The sequence below is a fragment of the Fukomys damarensis genome, unplaced genomic scaffold, assembly GCF_012274545.1.
Source record: "Fukomys damarensis isolate Sample0158 unplaced genomic scaffold, DMR_v1.0_HiC HiC_scaffold_36, whole genome shotgun sequence".
NCBI lineage: Eukaryota > Metazoa > Chordata > Mammalia > Rodentia > Bathyergidae > Fukomys > Fukomys damarensis.
In genome coordinates, this window is record NW_022900948.1 from 12,019,217 (window position 1) to 12,038,418 (window position 19,202).

Below are 19,202 nucleotides of genomic sequence, written 5' to 3' on the forward strand. Positions count from 1 at the left end.
AAAAAAAAAAAAAAAGGCCAGGCATGGTGGCGCACACCTGTAATCCCAGCACTTGGGAGGCTGAGGCAGGAGGATGAGTTCGAGACCAGCCTGGGCTACATAATGAGTTCCAGGTCAGTCTCAACTACATGGTGAGACCCCTTCTCCAAAAAAAGAAAAAACCAAACCAATGTGTGTATAGGGTAGGGGGAGGCTAGAGATGGACGGAGAGATAAGTACACAGAAAGGGACTGAAAGCCATATGACATTTTAATGATGAAGATTTTTTTTTAAAGCAACAAATATGGACATAAAAATCTTACTACACTTTATAGAATGAAACTTGCAACTCTTTTATTACTAAAGTCTTAACACTGAGATTTTAACTTACTTTAGAAACTTGCTCTCTCAAATAACATTTCCCAGCTTTTATGCATAAGAAATTGCACCTGATAGCTATTGTGGTCACTCTTGCATGGTGCTCCGCCCTCACATGATAGGGTGTACTTCTTTTCCTACTTTTACTTGGTCCAGACTCAGTGTGCAGAGCCTTTTTCTTTTCCTACCTTTAACAAAACTTTACTACAGTTTTAAAAAAAAGAAAAAAAAACTGTACCTGAAAAATAATTTTCTTTTTTTCTTTTTTTGATGGATGAATGGCTGGGGATGTAGATCAGTGCAAAGGTCCTGGGATCGATCCTCAGTTCCACAAAAAGAAAAAATATCCCACAGAACGGACAAAACAGGTGTTCCAAAAATGGTAATAACCACTGTTGATGTGTTGACATATACATGTATTTTTTTCTTTATTAGACAGCTCATAAAATTTTTAAAAAGAAATAATTTCCACAAAACAACAATAAAAAGAAAACACAAGCTAGGTATGGTGGTGCACACTATAATCCTAGCACTTGGGAGGCTAATGTAGGAGGGCTGTGATTTGAAGGCCAGCCTGGGCTACACAGTGAGTTCAAAGCTAGCCTGCATAGTGAGACCCTGTCTCAGAAAAAGAAAAAAAATTTTTAAATTAGAATAAAAAGGAAAATTGAGGCCAGGGCATAATGGCACATGACTGAAATCCCAGCACTTGGGGGGCTGAGGCAGGAGAATTGTGAGTTTGTGGTCAGTCTTGGCTAAATAGCAAGACTCTGCCTCACAAACAAACAAACAAACAATCAGCAACTGAAGATACTCAAATGGCAAAAGGCCCTCAGTATCATTAAGGAAATTCAGATTAAAATTTTAATATGATATGATCTCCTGGGATAAAATAAAGACTGCTGATATGGCTGTGAAACTATACATCTCATAACCTGTGTTGGAAATATAAAGCAGTCCCATGCTCTGGAAAAATCACTGGACATTTTCTTTTTTTTTTGGTACTGAGAATTGAACTCAGGTCCTTGTGTTTGCAAGGCAGGCGGTGGAACCACTGAGCCTAATCCCTGGCTCATAGACATTTTCTTATAAACATACACTTGTCCTATGGCACAGCATTTGCTGGTCTAGGTTTTTAATCTGAGATAAATGAAAACATGCCCATAAAAAAGACTAGCATATGAATATTCATATAGCTTTAGACATAATAATCTCAAACTAGAAATAATCTAAATATCTGGCAATAAGACTACTGATATGCACATTGTGATATATAATCATGGAAGAGAATATTGAGCAAAAAGTACCCTAGAGACACATGCAACAATGTATACTAATATACAAATATATGCTAAGCCAACAGAAATGAGGCATAAGAGAATATGTAATGTAATTATTCTATTCCTGTAACACTCTAGAACAAGTATAAGTAATGACAGTCACAGAAAACAATTCAGTGGCTACACAAGACCTAGAGATGGAGGTACGACATTCACTAAAAAGAACAGAAGAAAACTTTATAGGGTGATAAAAATGTTCTATGTCTTGCTCAGGTATTAGTTACTTGTATATATTACCAAACCTAAATATTATATGTGCATCTTATTGTATACAGATTGCACCTCTATTTTAAAAAAATAGTTATTTTTTAAAAAGTCAAGGTTGGGGATGCAGGTCAGTGGTAGACTGCTTCCCTTAGCATGGGTGAGGACTTAGATTTGATCTGTAGCACCACAAAAATAAATAAATAAAAAGTCAAGCTTCTCTGGAATCTGTGATTCTAGCAGGTTATTTGGCATTTTCTTCTAGTACATGCCTACATTTTAAATATACAAGGCTCCTATTACCTTTTCTGTCTGTCCCATTTAATATTTATTAAGTGTGGGTAATAATTTCAAATAAAAAATACATGTATGAAAAGTTGATAAGTAATGTTCACTTATCTACCTAGTCTAATGAAAACATTAAACTATACCCAGGAAAAGCTGCCCAGAGACAGGCTATGTATCAGCAGCCCAAGGAGCAGCAGCAGCAGCGGCAAAGGCAGGAGTGCCAGGGGCCTGGGAACAGTGGCTGGGAGGGAGTGTGGGTGACCCTGGCTGCTGCAGCGACCAGTGACAGTGCGAGAGGTACTCTGTTTGACAAGTTGTCATCATGCATGAGTATAAGCTAGTTGTTCTTGGCTTGGGAGACAATGGAAAGTCTGCTCTGACTGTACAGTTTGTTAAAGGAATTTTTGTTGAAAAATAGGATCCTACGATAGAAGATTCTTATAGAAAGTAAGCTGAAGTAGATGCACAGCCGTAGATGCTTGAAATTTTGGATACTGCAGGAATGGAACAATTTACAGCAATGAGAGATTTGTACATACAAAATGGACACGGCTTTGCTTTAGTTTATTCCATCACAGCACAGTTAACATTAATGATTTATAAGATCTGAGCGAACAGATTCTTCGAGTGAGACACTGATGATATCCCAGTGATTCTGGCTGGTAATAAATATGACTTGGAAGATGAAAGAGTTGTAAAAAAGGAACAAAGTAAAAAATCTAGCAAGAGTGGAAAACCTGTGCATTCTTAGAATCTTCTGAAAAATCAAAAATAAATATTAATGAGATTTTTTTTTGACCTAGTGTGGTAAATTAACAGAAAAACTCCAGTGCTTGGGAAGGCTCACAAAAAGTCATCATGTCAGCTGCTTTAGTACACTAAACGCATTGCAGCTCTGAGCCAGGTATGAAGAACTGTTGCCCAATTCAACAGTGCAGGCATTCCAACTTTGTACAACCTACCAACATCTTAAATGGACCTTTCTGTGGTGTGGTACCCTTTAAGAGACGGATGAAAGCTACGCTATCAGTCTGCACATTCTAATCACTTTCCAGATCACAAGAGTGATTTTTACTTATATAATTGTTCTAGAATATGCAGCTGATAAAGCCAGAAGCTGCATCCAGTATTACTGCTAAAAGACATTTCTTCATCCACCAATGTTGTACATGTGTGAAAAATGGTGTACTGTATACTTTAACACATCCTATACTTTGTATTGGAGAGCACCAATACAAATAATAATAATGTAAATCCTAAAAGCACCACAAGGTTAGCATAATAAAAGTCCAAAGAGCTCCTATGTAGACTACTCCATATAACCCCACTTCTTTGATACTTGTAGCTTATTGTAGTTTTTAAAAATCATGGTCATTATCATTACATTATACAAAATAAACACTTTGATTAACACAGCTACATAGTTTTAAAAATTTTTTAAAAAACTTGTGGAGACAGTGATCTTGTCTTTAGAATTGATAGTACTAAAAAAGAGGAGGTCTGGGGCCAGGGATTTAGCTCAGTGGTTCCACTGCCTACCTCACAAGCACAAGGTCTGGAGTTCAATCTCCAGTACCCCCCACCAAAAAAAATCCGTAGTCCTTTCAGTATAATGTCTTAAAGACGTTGCCTTTAAGATATGTTGGGAAGAAAATGTCCAGACTTTTCAAATTTCCTTATTATATGTTTACTTTCTTGTTTACATAGAGAATAATGTTTATAGTTGTGTGTACAGTGGGGGTCTACAACAAGAAGTGTGATTTTTAATGATTTAACAATTTTTATAAATAATTTTCTGGCTTTTGCAGCTATAGATTCTCACTGTGAATTCCTTGCTTGCACATGTATAAATGTATTTTCAATATCAAATATACAAGTTTAGTATTTTTGCCTGTTAGTGATGGTTTTACATGTGTACCATTTTGGTGGAAATATTAAATTGTGAATGAGTACTGTGGATGGGAATGTGGGAAGTAATTTTAATCATGTGTAATTGGTCACAAGGCCTAATGTGCAGTAACTATGGCTGTTTTATTTAACAATGCCTTGTTGCTTTATATGCATTAATGTTTGGTGTAAAGATTGTGTGTCTACCCAACAGGGAGCCACAGTATTTAAACTGACCAATGTAATGTTACAATTACTTTGAGGTAGCCAAATGTAAACTAAAAGCCTTAACTACAGCGGCATAATTTTGTATAATTAAAAAAATAATAACTCTAGCCAGAATGTGTAAATCTTATTATCAACCACTTAAACCTTGTTTCTGAAGACTTGGATAAAATTAAATTGTTGACAGCATACACTGTTCCACTAACCAAAGAAACAACATCAGTGTAAAAGGAAATTTTGCAATTTCTGAAATTTCTGAATGCTTGGCAAATCCTGTAATTGAGGTATACTTTTCCAGAAGAGTCTAATTTAAATTCAATAAATCAAAATACAAATTCATTCAAAAGAACTAAAAAAAGACAAGTGATATTTATAAAGGAATAATTTATGGAAACTAGAAAACAAAAAGCAAGAAAAGCAAATAATTTTTCTCACCCATTAAAAATATGTTGAATGAGGGGGTGAGTAGTCTTCGTGTATACATCTCGATTGGTGCACGCCTCACCAAAGACTTCATCAAAATAAAAAACATGCTGAAAAATAAATTCAATTTTTATAGAAAGAGTTGCTTTCTGAGTTTCTTCACCACTATTCTAGGTAGCATACGATAAAGGCCTAAATACATTTTACAATAATAGTAAGTGACATGATAAACTCAGATAATCAATAACTGTTAAATGACAGGGCCTACTTTTACTTGAGATCTCTACAGCCATGTTCTTACAATGTAGAAACTAAGGCGTATGATTTTTGTTCTTTCTGAAGGGAAGTAATCTGATGAGCACAAGAGTGAACGATTCCTCTATGTCTGGGCAAACTCAATTCTATAGGGATATACAATTCATCAAACATAAATACTATTTGTGCATCTTATCGTATATAGCCTTCCCAAATCACCGCTTGTGTCTAGATGTCCTCCCAAAGCTTCATGTGGTCATAGATGGGGCTTTTCCAGAGGTGGCTGGAACTCGAGTGTGTGACACTACTACCTGTCATGGATAGCCTGGATAAAATATATAAACCATTCATAAAGTATTTTTCAGATTATAAAAGTACAGTAGCATGTATTTATAAGATACCTCTGAGACACACTTAAAATGTGTAATAATAACTGCCTTCAAGGAAGAAATGGAGGGTGAAATGATGAGTTACTATTTACTATACACTATTTTGTACCACTTGATTTCTTTTCCATTAAGTTTATTGGTACATTTCAAGCAAATAATAGTTACATTTATCATTGGGATCTTGTACCTTTACATGATATATTTTGGTTCTTGTCTTTTCCCCATACCTCTGCCCTCCCTTCTCCCCCTTCACCCTTCCCTATTTACTGTTTGATTTTAATATAAGCAAATCTATGCTATTTAAATATTTACTTTTTAATATAAAAGTGACACAGATGATTGTAGAAAGCATTAAAAATATGGAGAACTATAGAAAAGAAAGCCAAAACTGTAAGTTTTGATACTCAGAGGCAGACAATGTTAACTTTTTGGTGTATTTCAGTGTAATCTGTAGCTGAATACACTTTTCTTTAAAAAATTGGAAAGGAGGGCTGCAGATATAGCTTAGTGACAGCATTGCTTACTATGTGTGAGGCTCTTGGCTGCTTGATTCTCACTACTAAAGAGAGAGAGAAAGAGAGATGGTCAGCTGTGATGGTGCACATATGTAATCCCAGAATTTGGGAGGCTGAGGCAGGAGGATCACTGTGAGTTCAACTACATAGTCAGACCTTGTCTCAAAACAAAAAAAAATAAACAACGATTTGGTTTTCTTGTTTTTTTACTCATTGATTTTATAAAACTTAATGGATATATATATATATATATATATATATATGCACACTACATGTATATAATCGTATTTACTAAATAAAAAGATTTGAAAAGACAGAATATTTAATTAGACAGACTCAAAGAACTGAGAATCAATGTTTATTTAGCACCAAGTTTGCTATAAACCTCTCTTTTCTTCTTTTGCTTTGAGAAAGGAAAAGAGAAAAAGTTCTCCCAATATTTCTATGTTATAGCATTGACAGTTAAGGACTTTGACCTATGAGAGCAAAGGTCCAAAGTTCAAACAGCAGAGGAAATGTCACAGAAACTATGGATATTCAATAAGTATTGATCAATGGTAATGACAAAGAAGTAAGTTTATTATGTTTGGGGATAATGGAAAAATACAAAAGATACAATGATGCCTCCTTGAGGGAATTACTGTGATTGAAGCATCATTAAGGAAGTCTTGGGTAGACAGTGATTGGATAGAACTATTACTGTGGGTATAACTAGCTATGGAACTAGATAGCATAACAACTAATCGGTCATTTAGACCATCTTCAAAATAAATACCTCCCACTAAAACCTAATAGACTGTGCATTGATCAGCAATCAATAAGGTTGTTAGTGATTGGGTTGGTTAAACAGTGGCCTGGTAATTTACTGCCCACAGAAAGACTTGGCGGATTACTCTGAGTGTCATGGGAAAACCCAATTTTGGTCATCAAAGGAAAAGAACAATGCAGGTGTGACAGGGATGTTTTAACAACTTTACTTCAGCGTGAAAGGATTTATTCTTGTAGGGTAAGATATCAGCTAAGGTGAATTGCTAGCACCCCAGATTACTCATTATTTTTTTGCTTTCTATCATTTTATGGGTGGTAAGGCAAGGGAACAAGAGAAAGATAATAAACATAATATTAAGGTTTAAGGAGGCAGAGCAATATAAACTGAATTCCAAAATCTTTACATCTGGTAGATAACCTGTTCTATTTTTTATTATTACAATTGTTTTGCAACTTTAGGAGTACCTAGTAAGACAAATATACAGGTATCAAAAACATGATCTCCCACCTGTGGAGTTTGCTGCTTCCCTATAACAATGAAGAGTTATCGCAAGGGCATCTATTAGGTTAGACTAAGTTCAATAACAAACTTTCATAATATTTTAGCAGACAATAAACATTTTTATATGCCTTAGCTAACATTTTATTTAGCCCTTACATATTAGATATGAAAACAAATGCCTGGATTATATTTACTCATTGCAGTCTACTCTGTACAAACTGGCCATATCAGAGCCCCATCTCGACCAGTTAAATCTAAGCCCAAGGCAACTGAAAATCCAAATAAGCTGTTATTTGGAGCCTTGTTGCTCAACAAGATATCGTCCATCATTAAACCCAAGACTCACACTCATCACAGGAATAAGATCACATTGTGAGATGTAGGCAAGAATGGAGTCCAACTATGTGACTGACCATCTCACAGACACTTTGGGGCACATGTTTATGACTTTTCCTGTTATTTAAAGTACATTGTGCTAGGCATGGTGGTGCACGCTGTATCCTAGCACTTGCGAGGCTGAGGCAGGAAAGCTGTTGCTAGTTCAAGGCCAACTGAAGCTACACAGTGAGTTCAAGGCCAGCCTGAACTAAATAATGATACCTGTCTCAAAAAATTATGTATTTTTATTCTCTTCTCCCCATCTTGTTATTATAAATTCACATAAAATGTGTTAGGTGAATACATGATTTCGTTCCATCAATAAAAATAGAGGAATTACATTTTTGTATAACCCACCAGACCATATGTTAAAAAAATGAAGGCCCAAACTATCAATGATTTAATGCAATGTTATGTAAGGCATGACTATCAATACCTAAACCAGAAACTGGATTTTAGAAGCTGCATGGAACCATTTAAACAAAAAGTATTAAATTAACATACTTGATAATATTGATTCCAAACACATACCTGCATTATATACTGTGTGAGATCAACTGATTCTTTTTTCTCATGCACAAGTAGAGTTTCTTTGTCTTCTACAGTAATAATATTAATTTCTCCACGGCGTACCTCCCTTATACCCAAAGGTCGTTTTCGAACACAAACTCTGATTTTCTCCATCTCAGTCCAAGGATTCTCTTTCTCTGAGGTGTTCTGTCTGACATTTGTTTATAAATAGGCTTTAATTTTTAATAATAAGATAAGGCTATATAAGAGGTCAAAGTAAACATTTTTTATACTGGGCATAGTAAATTTTTAACAACATATTAAAGTAACAACGAGACAGTTGTTAGTGCTCCTGAGTACTTCCATCTTCATCCCTACCCTACATCATCCACTGCCTTGCAAAACAAAAACAGATCCCAAAACAAACAAATAGAACCCTAAAACTTATTTCAGGCCTAAGACTTTTGACACAAAACTGTTGTTAAAATGGTAACATTAAAATTTTCTGTTTTCAGCTCAGCACACACCCATAATCCCATTTACTTGGGAGGTTGCAGCTGAGGCACATTCAAGCCTAGCCTGGAAAACTTAGTGAGACATTGTCTCAAAATAGAATTATTTTTTAAGTTTAAAAGAGCAAAAAGAAATGCATAATCTAAAAGACATTGGTGGGTGCTCGCTTCGGCAGCACAAATACTACAAGTCATTGGTGGGTCAGGCATTTAGCTCAGTGATTCTGACACCTGCTTCGCAAGTGCACGGTCCTGAGTTCGATCTCCAGTACAACACACACACACACACACACACACACACACACACACAAAGACATTGGTTTAAATGCCCAGTCTTCCATAGAAGAAATAAACTACAACATGCAAAGTTTTTTTGTTTGTTTGATTGGTTGGTTTTTTAGTACCAGGGATAGAACTTGGGATCTTGTGCCTGTGCTTGTGAGATAAGAGGCAGCACCACTGAGCTAAATCCCTGGCCTGACAAGCAAAGAGTTAACACAACTGCAGTTAGAACTATTTAAGATGTTAATTAAGTCAGGGCAACCAGTTTTCTAAATGCTTTAGACTTTAGTTAAAATTCTAAGGCTAGTATTTTAAACATATTTGAACTTTTGAAATATCTGAAAAGCAAAAATCTGATGTGAGGTATCCAAAAAGAAAGCTCTTTGGATATGATGACTCCTAATGGCAAGTTTTAAGTTGGTAAGGCAGTTTTATAATGTCTGAAAATCCTATTACTATTTGGGGTCTGAGGGATATTGAGGAAAATGCACTTTCTTACCTTTAGCTCTCTAATATAAAATAGGAAGTGAGCTAATATGAGAAAGCTCAGTTAAACAGCCTTCACTCTGGGTTTGTATGTATAACTGTCTATAAGAGCACCTATGGTAGCAGATGGTAGTTTATATCTGTCATCCCACTCATCCTGCCCTCTGAGTCTAAGAGCTTCCAAATATCCTAATTATTTTTATACTAGAGTCAGACCTAACAGAGACAGTACTTAACATTTGTCAAATAAATATAATGGCAATATTTAAGCTAAATATGCATTTTATCACCGATAATGTTAACACAAAAGTGGTGTTTTTATTTATAAATCCAATTTAGATTTTTATGTATTGTTCAATACAGGACTGTAATATTCAAAAAAGATTTGCTCTTTTATCACTGAGTTAACCTTCAGGACAGCAATTATCCTGGATTCATAGTCAGGGAACAATCTAGTTCTCTCACAATTAAAAGAGAATAGTAACTATGCTCTGTGCACCATTAGCTCAAACCAAAAATAAAAGTTTTCAGAAACATTATAAAGCCCACTTATATATTTCAAATTTCTACAGATCTTTTAATCTTTAAAACTGGGTCTTCTTTTTTTTGCAGTAAAAGAACTGGTTATGAGGTCATCTGCAACCTTAGCCAATATAAGACCAGATATAAATACTTTGTCTTAAGGTATGTACGACAGCATTTAAAAAAAGAGATTAAAATGAATTTTGTTTTCCAGTAACTCACATACTTTAAAAATAAAAAACAAGGAATTTGGGGGGGGTTGTTTTGTTTTTAATGGTAGAAAAGCTGTATCAAGGTAGGAAAAGAAACAGGCTCTATAGCATGAGTTTGGGCCAAGTAAAAGGAACCTACAGCATGAGGGCAGGCCACCATGCGAGAGAGAACACAGTGCCCTATAATTTTTTAAAAGAATATATTTTCTGTTATATCATTGTTAATATTAGGAATTGTTCAATATTTCATCTCTTAAGGAACTTATTTTAAATCCTAACTTTAGAGCCGGGTGTGGTGGCACACGCCTGTAATCCCAGCACTCGGGAGACTCAGGCAGGAGGATCACTTTGAGTTCAAAACCAGCCTGAGCTACATAGTGAGTTCCAGGTCAGTCTCAAATACATAGTGAGACCCATCTCAAAACAAACAAACAAACAAACAAACAAACAAAATCCTAACTTTAAGCACTAGGTGAAAATAACTTACTATTCTGACTCTCAAGCTCTATTTGATGTATTCTTTGTAATACATCAAACTCTTCTGTTTTTCCAGGACTAGAATTGTAAAATAATAAGCACTCTGAATTAAGATCATATTTCATTGTGTCCAGATGAACTATGTGCTCCAATGACCTACTTAATTTAACTACACGCTCTTTGCTTTTAACTAAGTATAAAACTCCTGGTTGGTTTAAGTGAATTTGATAGCCTTTTAAAAATCCTGTGAATTGTACAATTTTTTTCCATTGTAGAATGTCAGTTAATTATCTTACTTTAATGTATGCACGAGATGTATTATGTTACACTATAGTAAATAACAGAAATAGGTCTGCTATAGGAATAACAGCAGAGCTTGGCAAGTAGCAGCTGTTTGATGCTTATGAACAATATCATCTTTCTCCCATCTGGACAGTTCCTATTCCTTAATTTTTCTCCATCCAGGTATAGTATTTCTATTACAGAGAACAAAAGCTGTTCACTCTCATTTGTTATATTTATTTACTATAAGTAGTAGTTGCTCTCCTCTAGTCATGGAGAGGCCTGCCCTTGTCTGAGGCAACCTTCCCTCCAAAAAAAAAAAAGATAAAAATAAAAATTATTACCTGATACAAGATTGAGGGATTCCATAATTATACCCCAAAACATGAGAAACTCTCTGAATAATGGGAATATCACAATTTCCCATTAATGGAGAAAAGAGATTCGATGAAAAGAGTGAATTAGTTTTTGTTTGCACATAGGAATCAGCAGCAGGGACATTCAGAGTTTGTACTTTTGTATGGTACTGGGAATCATCTGGTAGCATGTGTTCCAGCACATTTAGGTAAGTGGACTTCTGTTCGTTTGCAGAGAAATCTGATATATTATGCATTTCAAACCCATCTTTGCTAGCAGTTCTGTCTTTGTTGTCAACAGGAGAGTCAAACTGTAGTTGTCTTCGAGGACCAGATCTCAATTCCTGAGTCTTAATGTACTGGCTGCTTGTCTGAAAAGGATGATCTGGACTACTGACTGTTTTCTCTTCTTCCTGCATAATCTTAATGATTTTGATCAGTTGGAAGAGACGTTTGCGGTCATTCATGTCACGGACTCCCAATTTGGAGTAGTCTTTCATTGTAACCTTGGCTAGTTCATCTATTTTCTGAAGGCCAAGGGCAGTAAAATGAGGATAATATTGTGCAAGTTCAGCTTCACAAAGACATTCATATAACCAGGATGCCATTTTTGTGAATAGGTTTTTATAAATTCTGGAAAGAGAGGGGGGAAAAAGTCATTCATTTAAAATAACAGTACATGTAATGAAATCTTCCTTTAAAAATTAAGAGATGAGCCAGGCATTGTGACACACACATGTAATCCCAGCACTTTAGAGGCTGAGGCAGAAGAATTTTGAGGCCACCTTGACTATACAGAGAGTTCAAGGCCAGCCTAGAATACATAGTAAGACTCTGTTTCAACCCTACCCCCAAAAAGGCATGAAAAAACATGTAGAAATATATTTTATCATCTGAAGTTTTCAATAAGCAACTCAATGGCATAAAGCAAAGATATATAACTTATATATCTTATATAACTTAAGAATTTATGATAACACATAATTTGTTCATCTGCTTTAAAAAGACACTTTCAGCTATAGACAAAGTCTGACAAAAAATGTATACACAAGGGCTGGGAATTTAACTTAGTGGTTCTGCTTCCTGCCTTGCAAGCACAAAGACCTGAGGTTCAATCCCCAGTACAAAAAAAAGAAAAAAAAATGTATACACATTTCAGCAGCTCGCCAAAATGATAAATGTCTAGAAGCTAATAGCCACCACTTTGAGCACCTCTTATAATTGTAAAGGCCAAAGGTAAAAGGTAACGTATTAATCTCATGATGTCTCAATAAATTTAGTAGTAAAATAGTTATACAAGTTTTTCTTTTCCTGATGTATACATTTTTTTGGTGGACTCTATATTTAAATAGTTACACAGACATGCACACAAATCACTTACTTATTTCTTGAGAGTTCCTTCTAACCTCTTAATGTCTACTTAATATACGATACAAACTACTGAAATCTTGTTCTCAACCACTGATTGTAGCAGGACTAATTATAGATGTTCAACTTAATGTCAAGGCATGTCGCACAACTGTTTCCAGTGATTAATGAACAAAGGCCATGAACTCTTTTAAAATAGAAAGTGGAATTCAATAGTAGACTACAAAGGATTATAAAGTAATACAACTCAGAGGAAATCAGTTATATTTGCTGAGTACTGGCGAAAGTTACTTAAAACTAAAAACATCAACTCAGAATGAACTACTTCAGTATTTTAGATCATTCTAAAGGGTGGTCATCTATATTTACCTATACAGAATATGAATCGGGTTATTTACCTAGGAAATCATACTGGTCAAGATTTTAAATGGTTATACAGTAACATGCTTAATCCCAGGGCCAGGGATTTAGTTCAGTGATTCCAACACCTGTCTTGCAAATGCAAGGAACCGAGTTTGATCCCCGGTTTAAAAAAAAAACAAACCACCAGATATTTAATTAAATACTAGCAAATGATATGGTAATAACATATTCCTGGTCTAATATTAAAGTCAGGACTCTGAGTTCTCCACAGGAGTTAATCAAGCTCAAGTTCATGCAAATATTAAACAGTAAGATTAAATTACATTTTCTTTTTCTTCTTCCTTTCTTTTTAAATTTTTTCCCCCCTGGTATTGGTGATTGAACTCAGGACCTTATGCTTGCAAGGCAAGCTAGGTGCCACTGAGCTAAATCCTCAGCTTCCTTTCCTTTCCTTTTCTCTTTTCCTTTTGGTACTGGAAACTAATAACCTCCCCAGCCCTTTTTTATTGTTTTATTTTGAGATAGGGCTACCCAGCCGGGACTAGAATTTAGGATCCTACTGCCTTAGCTACCCAAAGTGCTGGAATTACAGGACTGTGCCTCCATGTCTGGCTACAGTCTCCTTTTTAACATAGATTTGTAATTCAGAGTTTTCAAAATTCAATTACTGGTAAAACTTTTGTTTTCATTTTAATTTATATTTTGTCTCCTAAGGGAAACAGAAGAAAGTTGAAGGCATGGTAATAAAGAGGAAGAAACTGCCAGAAATTTAGCTTAGTGGCACTGTGCCTGTCTAGCAAGCCAAGGTCCTGAGTTCAATCCCCAGTACCAGGGGGGGAAAAAAACCACAAAGAACCTAAACTGGTTAATTTTGAAAGAAATACTACTTAGGCTACAGAAAAGGCCAAAAGGGCTGAGTGATACATCAAAAACCTATCCAACCGTCTTCTATTTGTGGTGGATAAAAAAACAAGAAAAAAACCCCACACAATTTCTTTGCAGTCCTTCCATCCAGAAATGGAGTCTCTTCCTCTTCCCAGTGCATCTAGGATGACCTTATAATTTGTTCTGGCTAAGAGAACATAATGGAAGCAACAATGTGACTTCCATGCTTAGGTCTCCAGAGTCCTTGCAGTTTCTGCTGCTGCTGTGTGAAGCCTAGTCAACAACAGTCCTCACTAAACCTGACATCCAAGAAAAGTCATCTTGGACCATCTAGCCCAGTGGTGTCATGAGATGACTTGTAGCCACAGGAGCGGCCCCAGATGAAACCAGGTGAAAATTTACCTAATGAAGCCCAACCCAAGTACCTGACACTGAGCTGTGAGCAAATAGTAATTGTTTTAAGTAACAAAATTTTGGGGGTAGTTTGTTTCACAGCAGTAGATAATTATAATACCATTTCTGTGCCTTAAATTTTATTATTAGCTTTATTTTTATAGAGCAGTTTTAGATTCATAATAAAATTTGAGAAGGCAGATATTCCCCAAATATCCCTTGGCCTATAAATGTATAATCTCTCACATTAATGAACCTAACAACAATCATCATAGTGTTCATTAGGATTCACTTTAGTGTTACAGTCTATGGATTTAGACAAATATATAATGATATATATTCACATCTGAAAAAAATAGAGTATTTTCACTGCTGTAAATATTCTGTTCTGCTTATTCACCTTTCACACTCTCATGCCCCAGTAATCACTGATCTTTTTACGCCTCCAGAATGCCATAGTGGGAATCATACAGTATATATGTTGCTTTTTGTATTAGCTTCTTTCACTTTGTAATATGTATTTAGGTTTCCTCCAAGTTTTTTCATGGCTTGATGGCTCATTTCTTTTCACTGGTGAAAAACATCCCATTGCCTAAATCACAACAGTTTATCCATTCACCTAATAAAAAACATCTTTGATGCTTACAAATTGTGGCAAATATAAATAAAGCATCTACAAACATCTGTATACAAGTTTTTGTGTGGACAAGAGTTTCAACTCCTTTGGGTAAATATCAAGGTGTATGACTGCTGGATCATATGCTAAGAATCTGCTCAGTTTTGTTAGAAAATGCCAAACTGTCTTCCACAGTGGCTGTATTATTTTACATTCCCATCAGCAATGAGTGAGATTTCTCACTGCTTTGCACCATTGCCAGTACTTGGTTAGGTAAGTGCTCTGAATTTTGGTCATTCTGAAAAGTCACATGTAGCGGTATCTCATCTCCAGTGCCTTTTAAAAATGCTGATTATAAAAAAATGCTGGTACATTTGCTTGAAATGTCTAACTCCTTCTGCCTACTAAAATAAGTTAGGTCCATTATATGAAGATAGCTCAAGAATGAAGCCAAGTGTGGTGGCACATGCCTGTAATCCCCAGCAGGAGGCTGAAACAGGACTGCCTATGTGTTAGAGGACTATCACTTCAAGGCTAGCTTGAACTACATAGCAAGACCCTGTCACAAAAAACAAAGTAAGACAGCTCAAGAGTTTTTCCTCCAACATGAAACTTTCTTTCATCTCTCATCGTTTTCTATTATTTCACCCCAAGTACTCCATGAGTAGCTAAAACAGACCACCAATCCCTTTACTACTGTCTCTTCTACCTGGAATAACAATCTTTCCCAGGAAAAGCACTGTATTTTTCTTCTCTGAGAGAGGTGGGTGTGTTAGTGCTTTTCTCTCATTGCTGAGACAAAATACTCAACATGCAAAGTTAAAGGGGGAAGGTTTACTTGGCTTACAGTTCATACAAGTTTCAGTCCACAATCAGCTACCTCCAAGGCAGGGATGGCAAACAGGCATCGCAGAAGAGAAACAACATGGTGCACACATAAGGTAGCAAAGGCTACAAGGGACTTTAACGAGTTTTTTTGTTCCATTTATCTTATTCAGACTACTTAGGGTGGGTGGGTAGCACTGATGCCCTTAACCCTATTGCCCTCGGCTTAGCCACACCAGGAATCAATCACACACTCACCTATGACCATAAAAGGCTTTGGTGGGGACATCAAGGCACAAACCATAGTAGTTGGTCTTAGCAGGGAAAAAGTGGTATTTTTCTCTGTGCTTCAGTAGTACTAATAGCAACTAGTATGTAATGAGCATTTACTATATACCAGGCAGTGTCCCTAGGTGCTGCATTTGCTAACTTCCAAGCAATCCTATGAAGAATGTTTAAGATCTCTGACAAGTTATTTGCTTAACATATCTGAAACTCATTTTAAGGAAAATGAGTTTAAAGTGGGAATTTAAAATGGGAATGCAGTAAAGTCCCCACAGTTGTTAGGGTTTGAAATCAATGAGAAATTATTTATAAAACTCTTGTAAAATACTTGTAAAAGCAGTATAATGTCTGGTACATGTTTAGTGCTCAATGAGAGTTGGTAGTTACCACTATTGCTATTATTATTTCTATATTTCTAGTATCTTCACCAACTAGCCCAGAACCTAGAACAGAATAAGCCTTCAATGTTTATTTTAAGCTATTTCTAAGCAGCTGTATTCCCTACTTGATTCAACCTAACCCACAGGAACAGGATGTTAGTGCTATGCAGTCTTCTCATTTTCTACAGATTGTACAAGATCCTGTGTTTCACACATTCATCCCCTTGGTGACATAACAAACATTTCCCAATTCAACTCTGCCAATTATGGCCTTTTCAGAATCCCGTAATCAATACTTGCAAAATTAATATATTCAGTTTGCAATGCTTGGATATTTCATTAATAACACGGGAGAAGATGCTAACATTATTAGCTGACATACATTAACTGACATACTTCTAACATAAGATGACAGGGATATCATATTTCTGGGCCCTACAGTTAACCTATGTTCTTCTGTTTTAAAATTAAATATGTTTCTTTTGCCACATTCCATGTTATAAAGGTCCAGCCCCTCCTCTTTTCCTGGGATAAGTATCAGAATCACTTTAAGGACTTTTCCTGAACTCTACTCTAGATCCATAGCAAAACAAAACAAACTCCCAGGTTCTGGGGGAAGGGTGAAAAAATAAAAAATAAAAAACTGAAAAATTTCCACACGTGATTCTGGTTGTACTTCATTGATCTACATCTCCTAAAATTACAAATGTAAGAGCCAGGGATGTATTTTAGCAGTATGGAACATGTCCTGGGTTTGATTTCCAGCACCAAAGCAAAACAAAACAAAAAAAACCAAGAAAGAAAGAAAGGAAAAAACAAAACAAAACAAAACAAAACAAAAAAAAACAGCAAATGCACTGATCCAGCAATTCTACCTCTAGAAACTTACAGATACTGTGTATAAGTACAATGTGACATAAATATACTCATTACAGCACTGTTTATAACAGCAAAGAAATAGAATGGGGACAAGCTAAATAAATTATGGTTGTCCTTTAAGTGGAATAATACTACAAAGCAATTATAGAGTAAGTAAACTCTTCAATATGTTATTAAAGAGAAAGAAAGCCTTCCAATGTAGTGTTAAATGATAAAACAATGTACAGATCAGTTTGTAAAGGTACCATTTACTGTAGAGATAACTGATATATAGTAGAGCTATACATTTGCTAATCAGCCATAAAGTATCTGACAGGTTGCACAAGTAATAACAGTAGTCTCTTGAAGCTAGGTGTGGTGGTACATGCCCACAATCCCAGCACTCAGGAAGCTGTGGCAGGATGACCCAAGAGTTTGAGGCCAGGCTGAACTACATACTGAGCTCTACAGTGAGTTCAAGGCCAGCCTGAACTACTGTATACATAGCAAGACCTTGAAACAGTGGTCTCTTGGAAGGAGGGGAACTATGTGGTAGAAGGTAATTCTGGGAAGGACACTACTATATACCAATAAAGGCTAATAATTATCATTTCTATTTCACTGTTGCCTTCACTCAGCAGGACCTAGAATAGTATGTATATTTAAAATTTGAAACTATGCAACAGTATTACTTATTTTAAAAAATACATTTCTCACCTGGGCATGATGGGTAAGCATGCCTGTAATCCCAGCACTCTAGGAGGCTAAGGCAGGAGGACAAAGTTTGAGCCCAGGTTGGGCATGGTGGCACATTCCTATAACCCCAGCACCTGGGACATCCTGAGGGACCTTACAACTTCAAGAGGGCTAATACACACACACACACCTTCAAGGCCAGCCTGAGCTAGTTCAAGGCCAGCCTAAATTATATAGCAAGACCTTGTCTCCAAAGGCTAATAATACCCACAATATTCTAATCAAATTTCAAACTGAACATTTCACATAGCTCAAAGAAACATTTTAACAAGACTAATTCCATTATTTCAGCAGATACCCAACTCATACTACTTTGACTGATAGTGAGTTTAAGGCCAGCCTGAACTACATAGAGGCCCTGTCTAAAAAACAAATAAAAATAAAAAATATGAGTGAATAACTAATATATTGGTAATCTAGGCTGTAGCAGTTACCCAGAAAAAGTTATACCTTTCAAGTAGCAACAGATCTCCCCTGGGAAAAGGGAGAGGGAAGACCTAAATTAATTTTTCTTTTTCTATGACTTTAGGTAGATTTGGATTCAAGTTGCCAAAATATCACTGAAATGAAGTCTATCCGAACGCCAGGATTTTTGCTCAAGATCTCCTTAGGCAGGCTCACCAGGATAAGGATCCTTCTCTATATACTGACCCATATTCTGCATTGCTCAAGTGTGACCTTTTCAATCTTTTTGGCTTTTCTTTGGACTGAACTCAGTGTATTACTTATGCTAAGCAAGCACTGAGTTACACCCCAAGCCCTGTGTTTATTTTTATTTGTTGTTTTTCCTGTAACTATATTTTACTGTGAGACACTCTTATGTCTTTTTTTTTTTTTTTTTTTTGGTACCAGGGATCAAACTCTGGACCTTGTGCTTGTGAGGGGAGGCGATGGAACCACTAACCTAAATCCCCTACCCAATAAGACTCTTATTTGAAAAATCTGTCTGTAGACCACCAGAGTTTGTTTAAAGATGCCATGGTGCTACCTGCCTGCAATCCCAGCTACTTGAGAGGCTGAGGCAAGAGGACTGAAAGTTTGAGTGAGGCCAGTGAGACCCTGTCTCAAACGAAAAAAACTTGGACCAGGTGTGGTGGCATATGCCTGAGATTCTAGTATTCTGGAAGGCTAATGTAGGAGGATCACACCTGGGCACCTTAGCAAGAACCTGTCTCAAAAAAATGGAATAAAAGCCAGGAATCTAGCTCAATGGTTCTGTTGCCTGCCTTGTAAGTGCAAGGTCCTGAGTTGAATCCCCAATACAAAAAAAAAAAAAAAAAAAAAAAAAAAAAAAAAAAAATAA

The 19,202-nt window shown here is 36.1% G+C and overlaps 1 protein-coding gene and 1 pseudogene across 2 annotated transcripts in view; one reads left to right on the plus strand and one right to left on the minus strand.

Moving 5' to 3' along the window:
• The window catches only part of Kif24 (kinesin family member 24), an 81,725-nt gene that overhangs the window by 38,847 nt on the left and 23,676 nt on the right, over positions 1 to 19,202 (minus strand). For both annotated transcript variants that reach the window (XM_010619221.2, XM_010619222.2), the window contains exons 2-4: positions 11,159 to 11,803; positions 8,063 to 8,252; positions 4,737 to 4,834 (exon numbers count right to left, since the gene is read on the minus strand). In XM_010619221.2, the coding sequence (XP_010617523.1) occupies positions 4,737 to 4,834; positions 8,063 to 8,252; positions 11,159 to 11,778 (908 nt within the window). In that variant the 5' untranslated portion in view covers positions 11,779 to 11,803. The remainder of the gene's footprint in view (positions 1 to 4,736; positions 4,835 to 8,062; positions 8,253 to 11,158; positions 11,804 to 19,202) is intronic.
• Positions 2,512 to 3,063, plus strand: LOC104858848 (annotated as a pseudogene).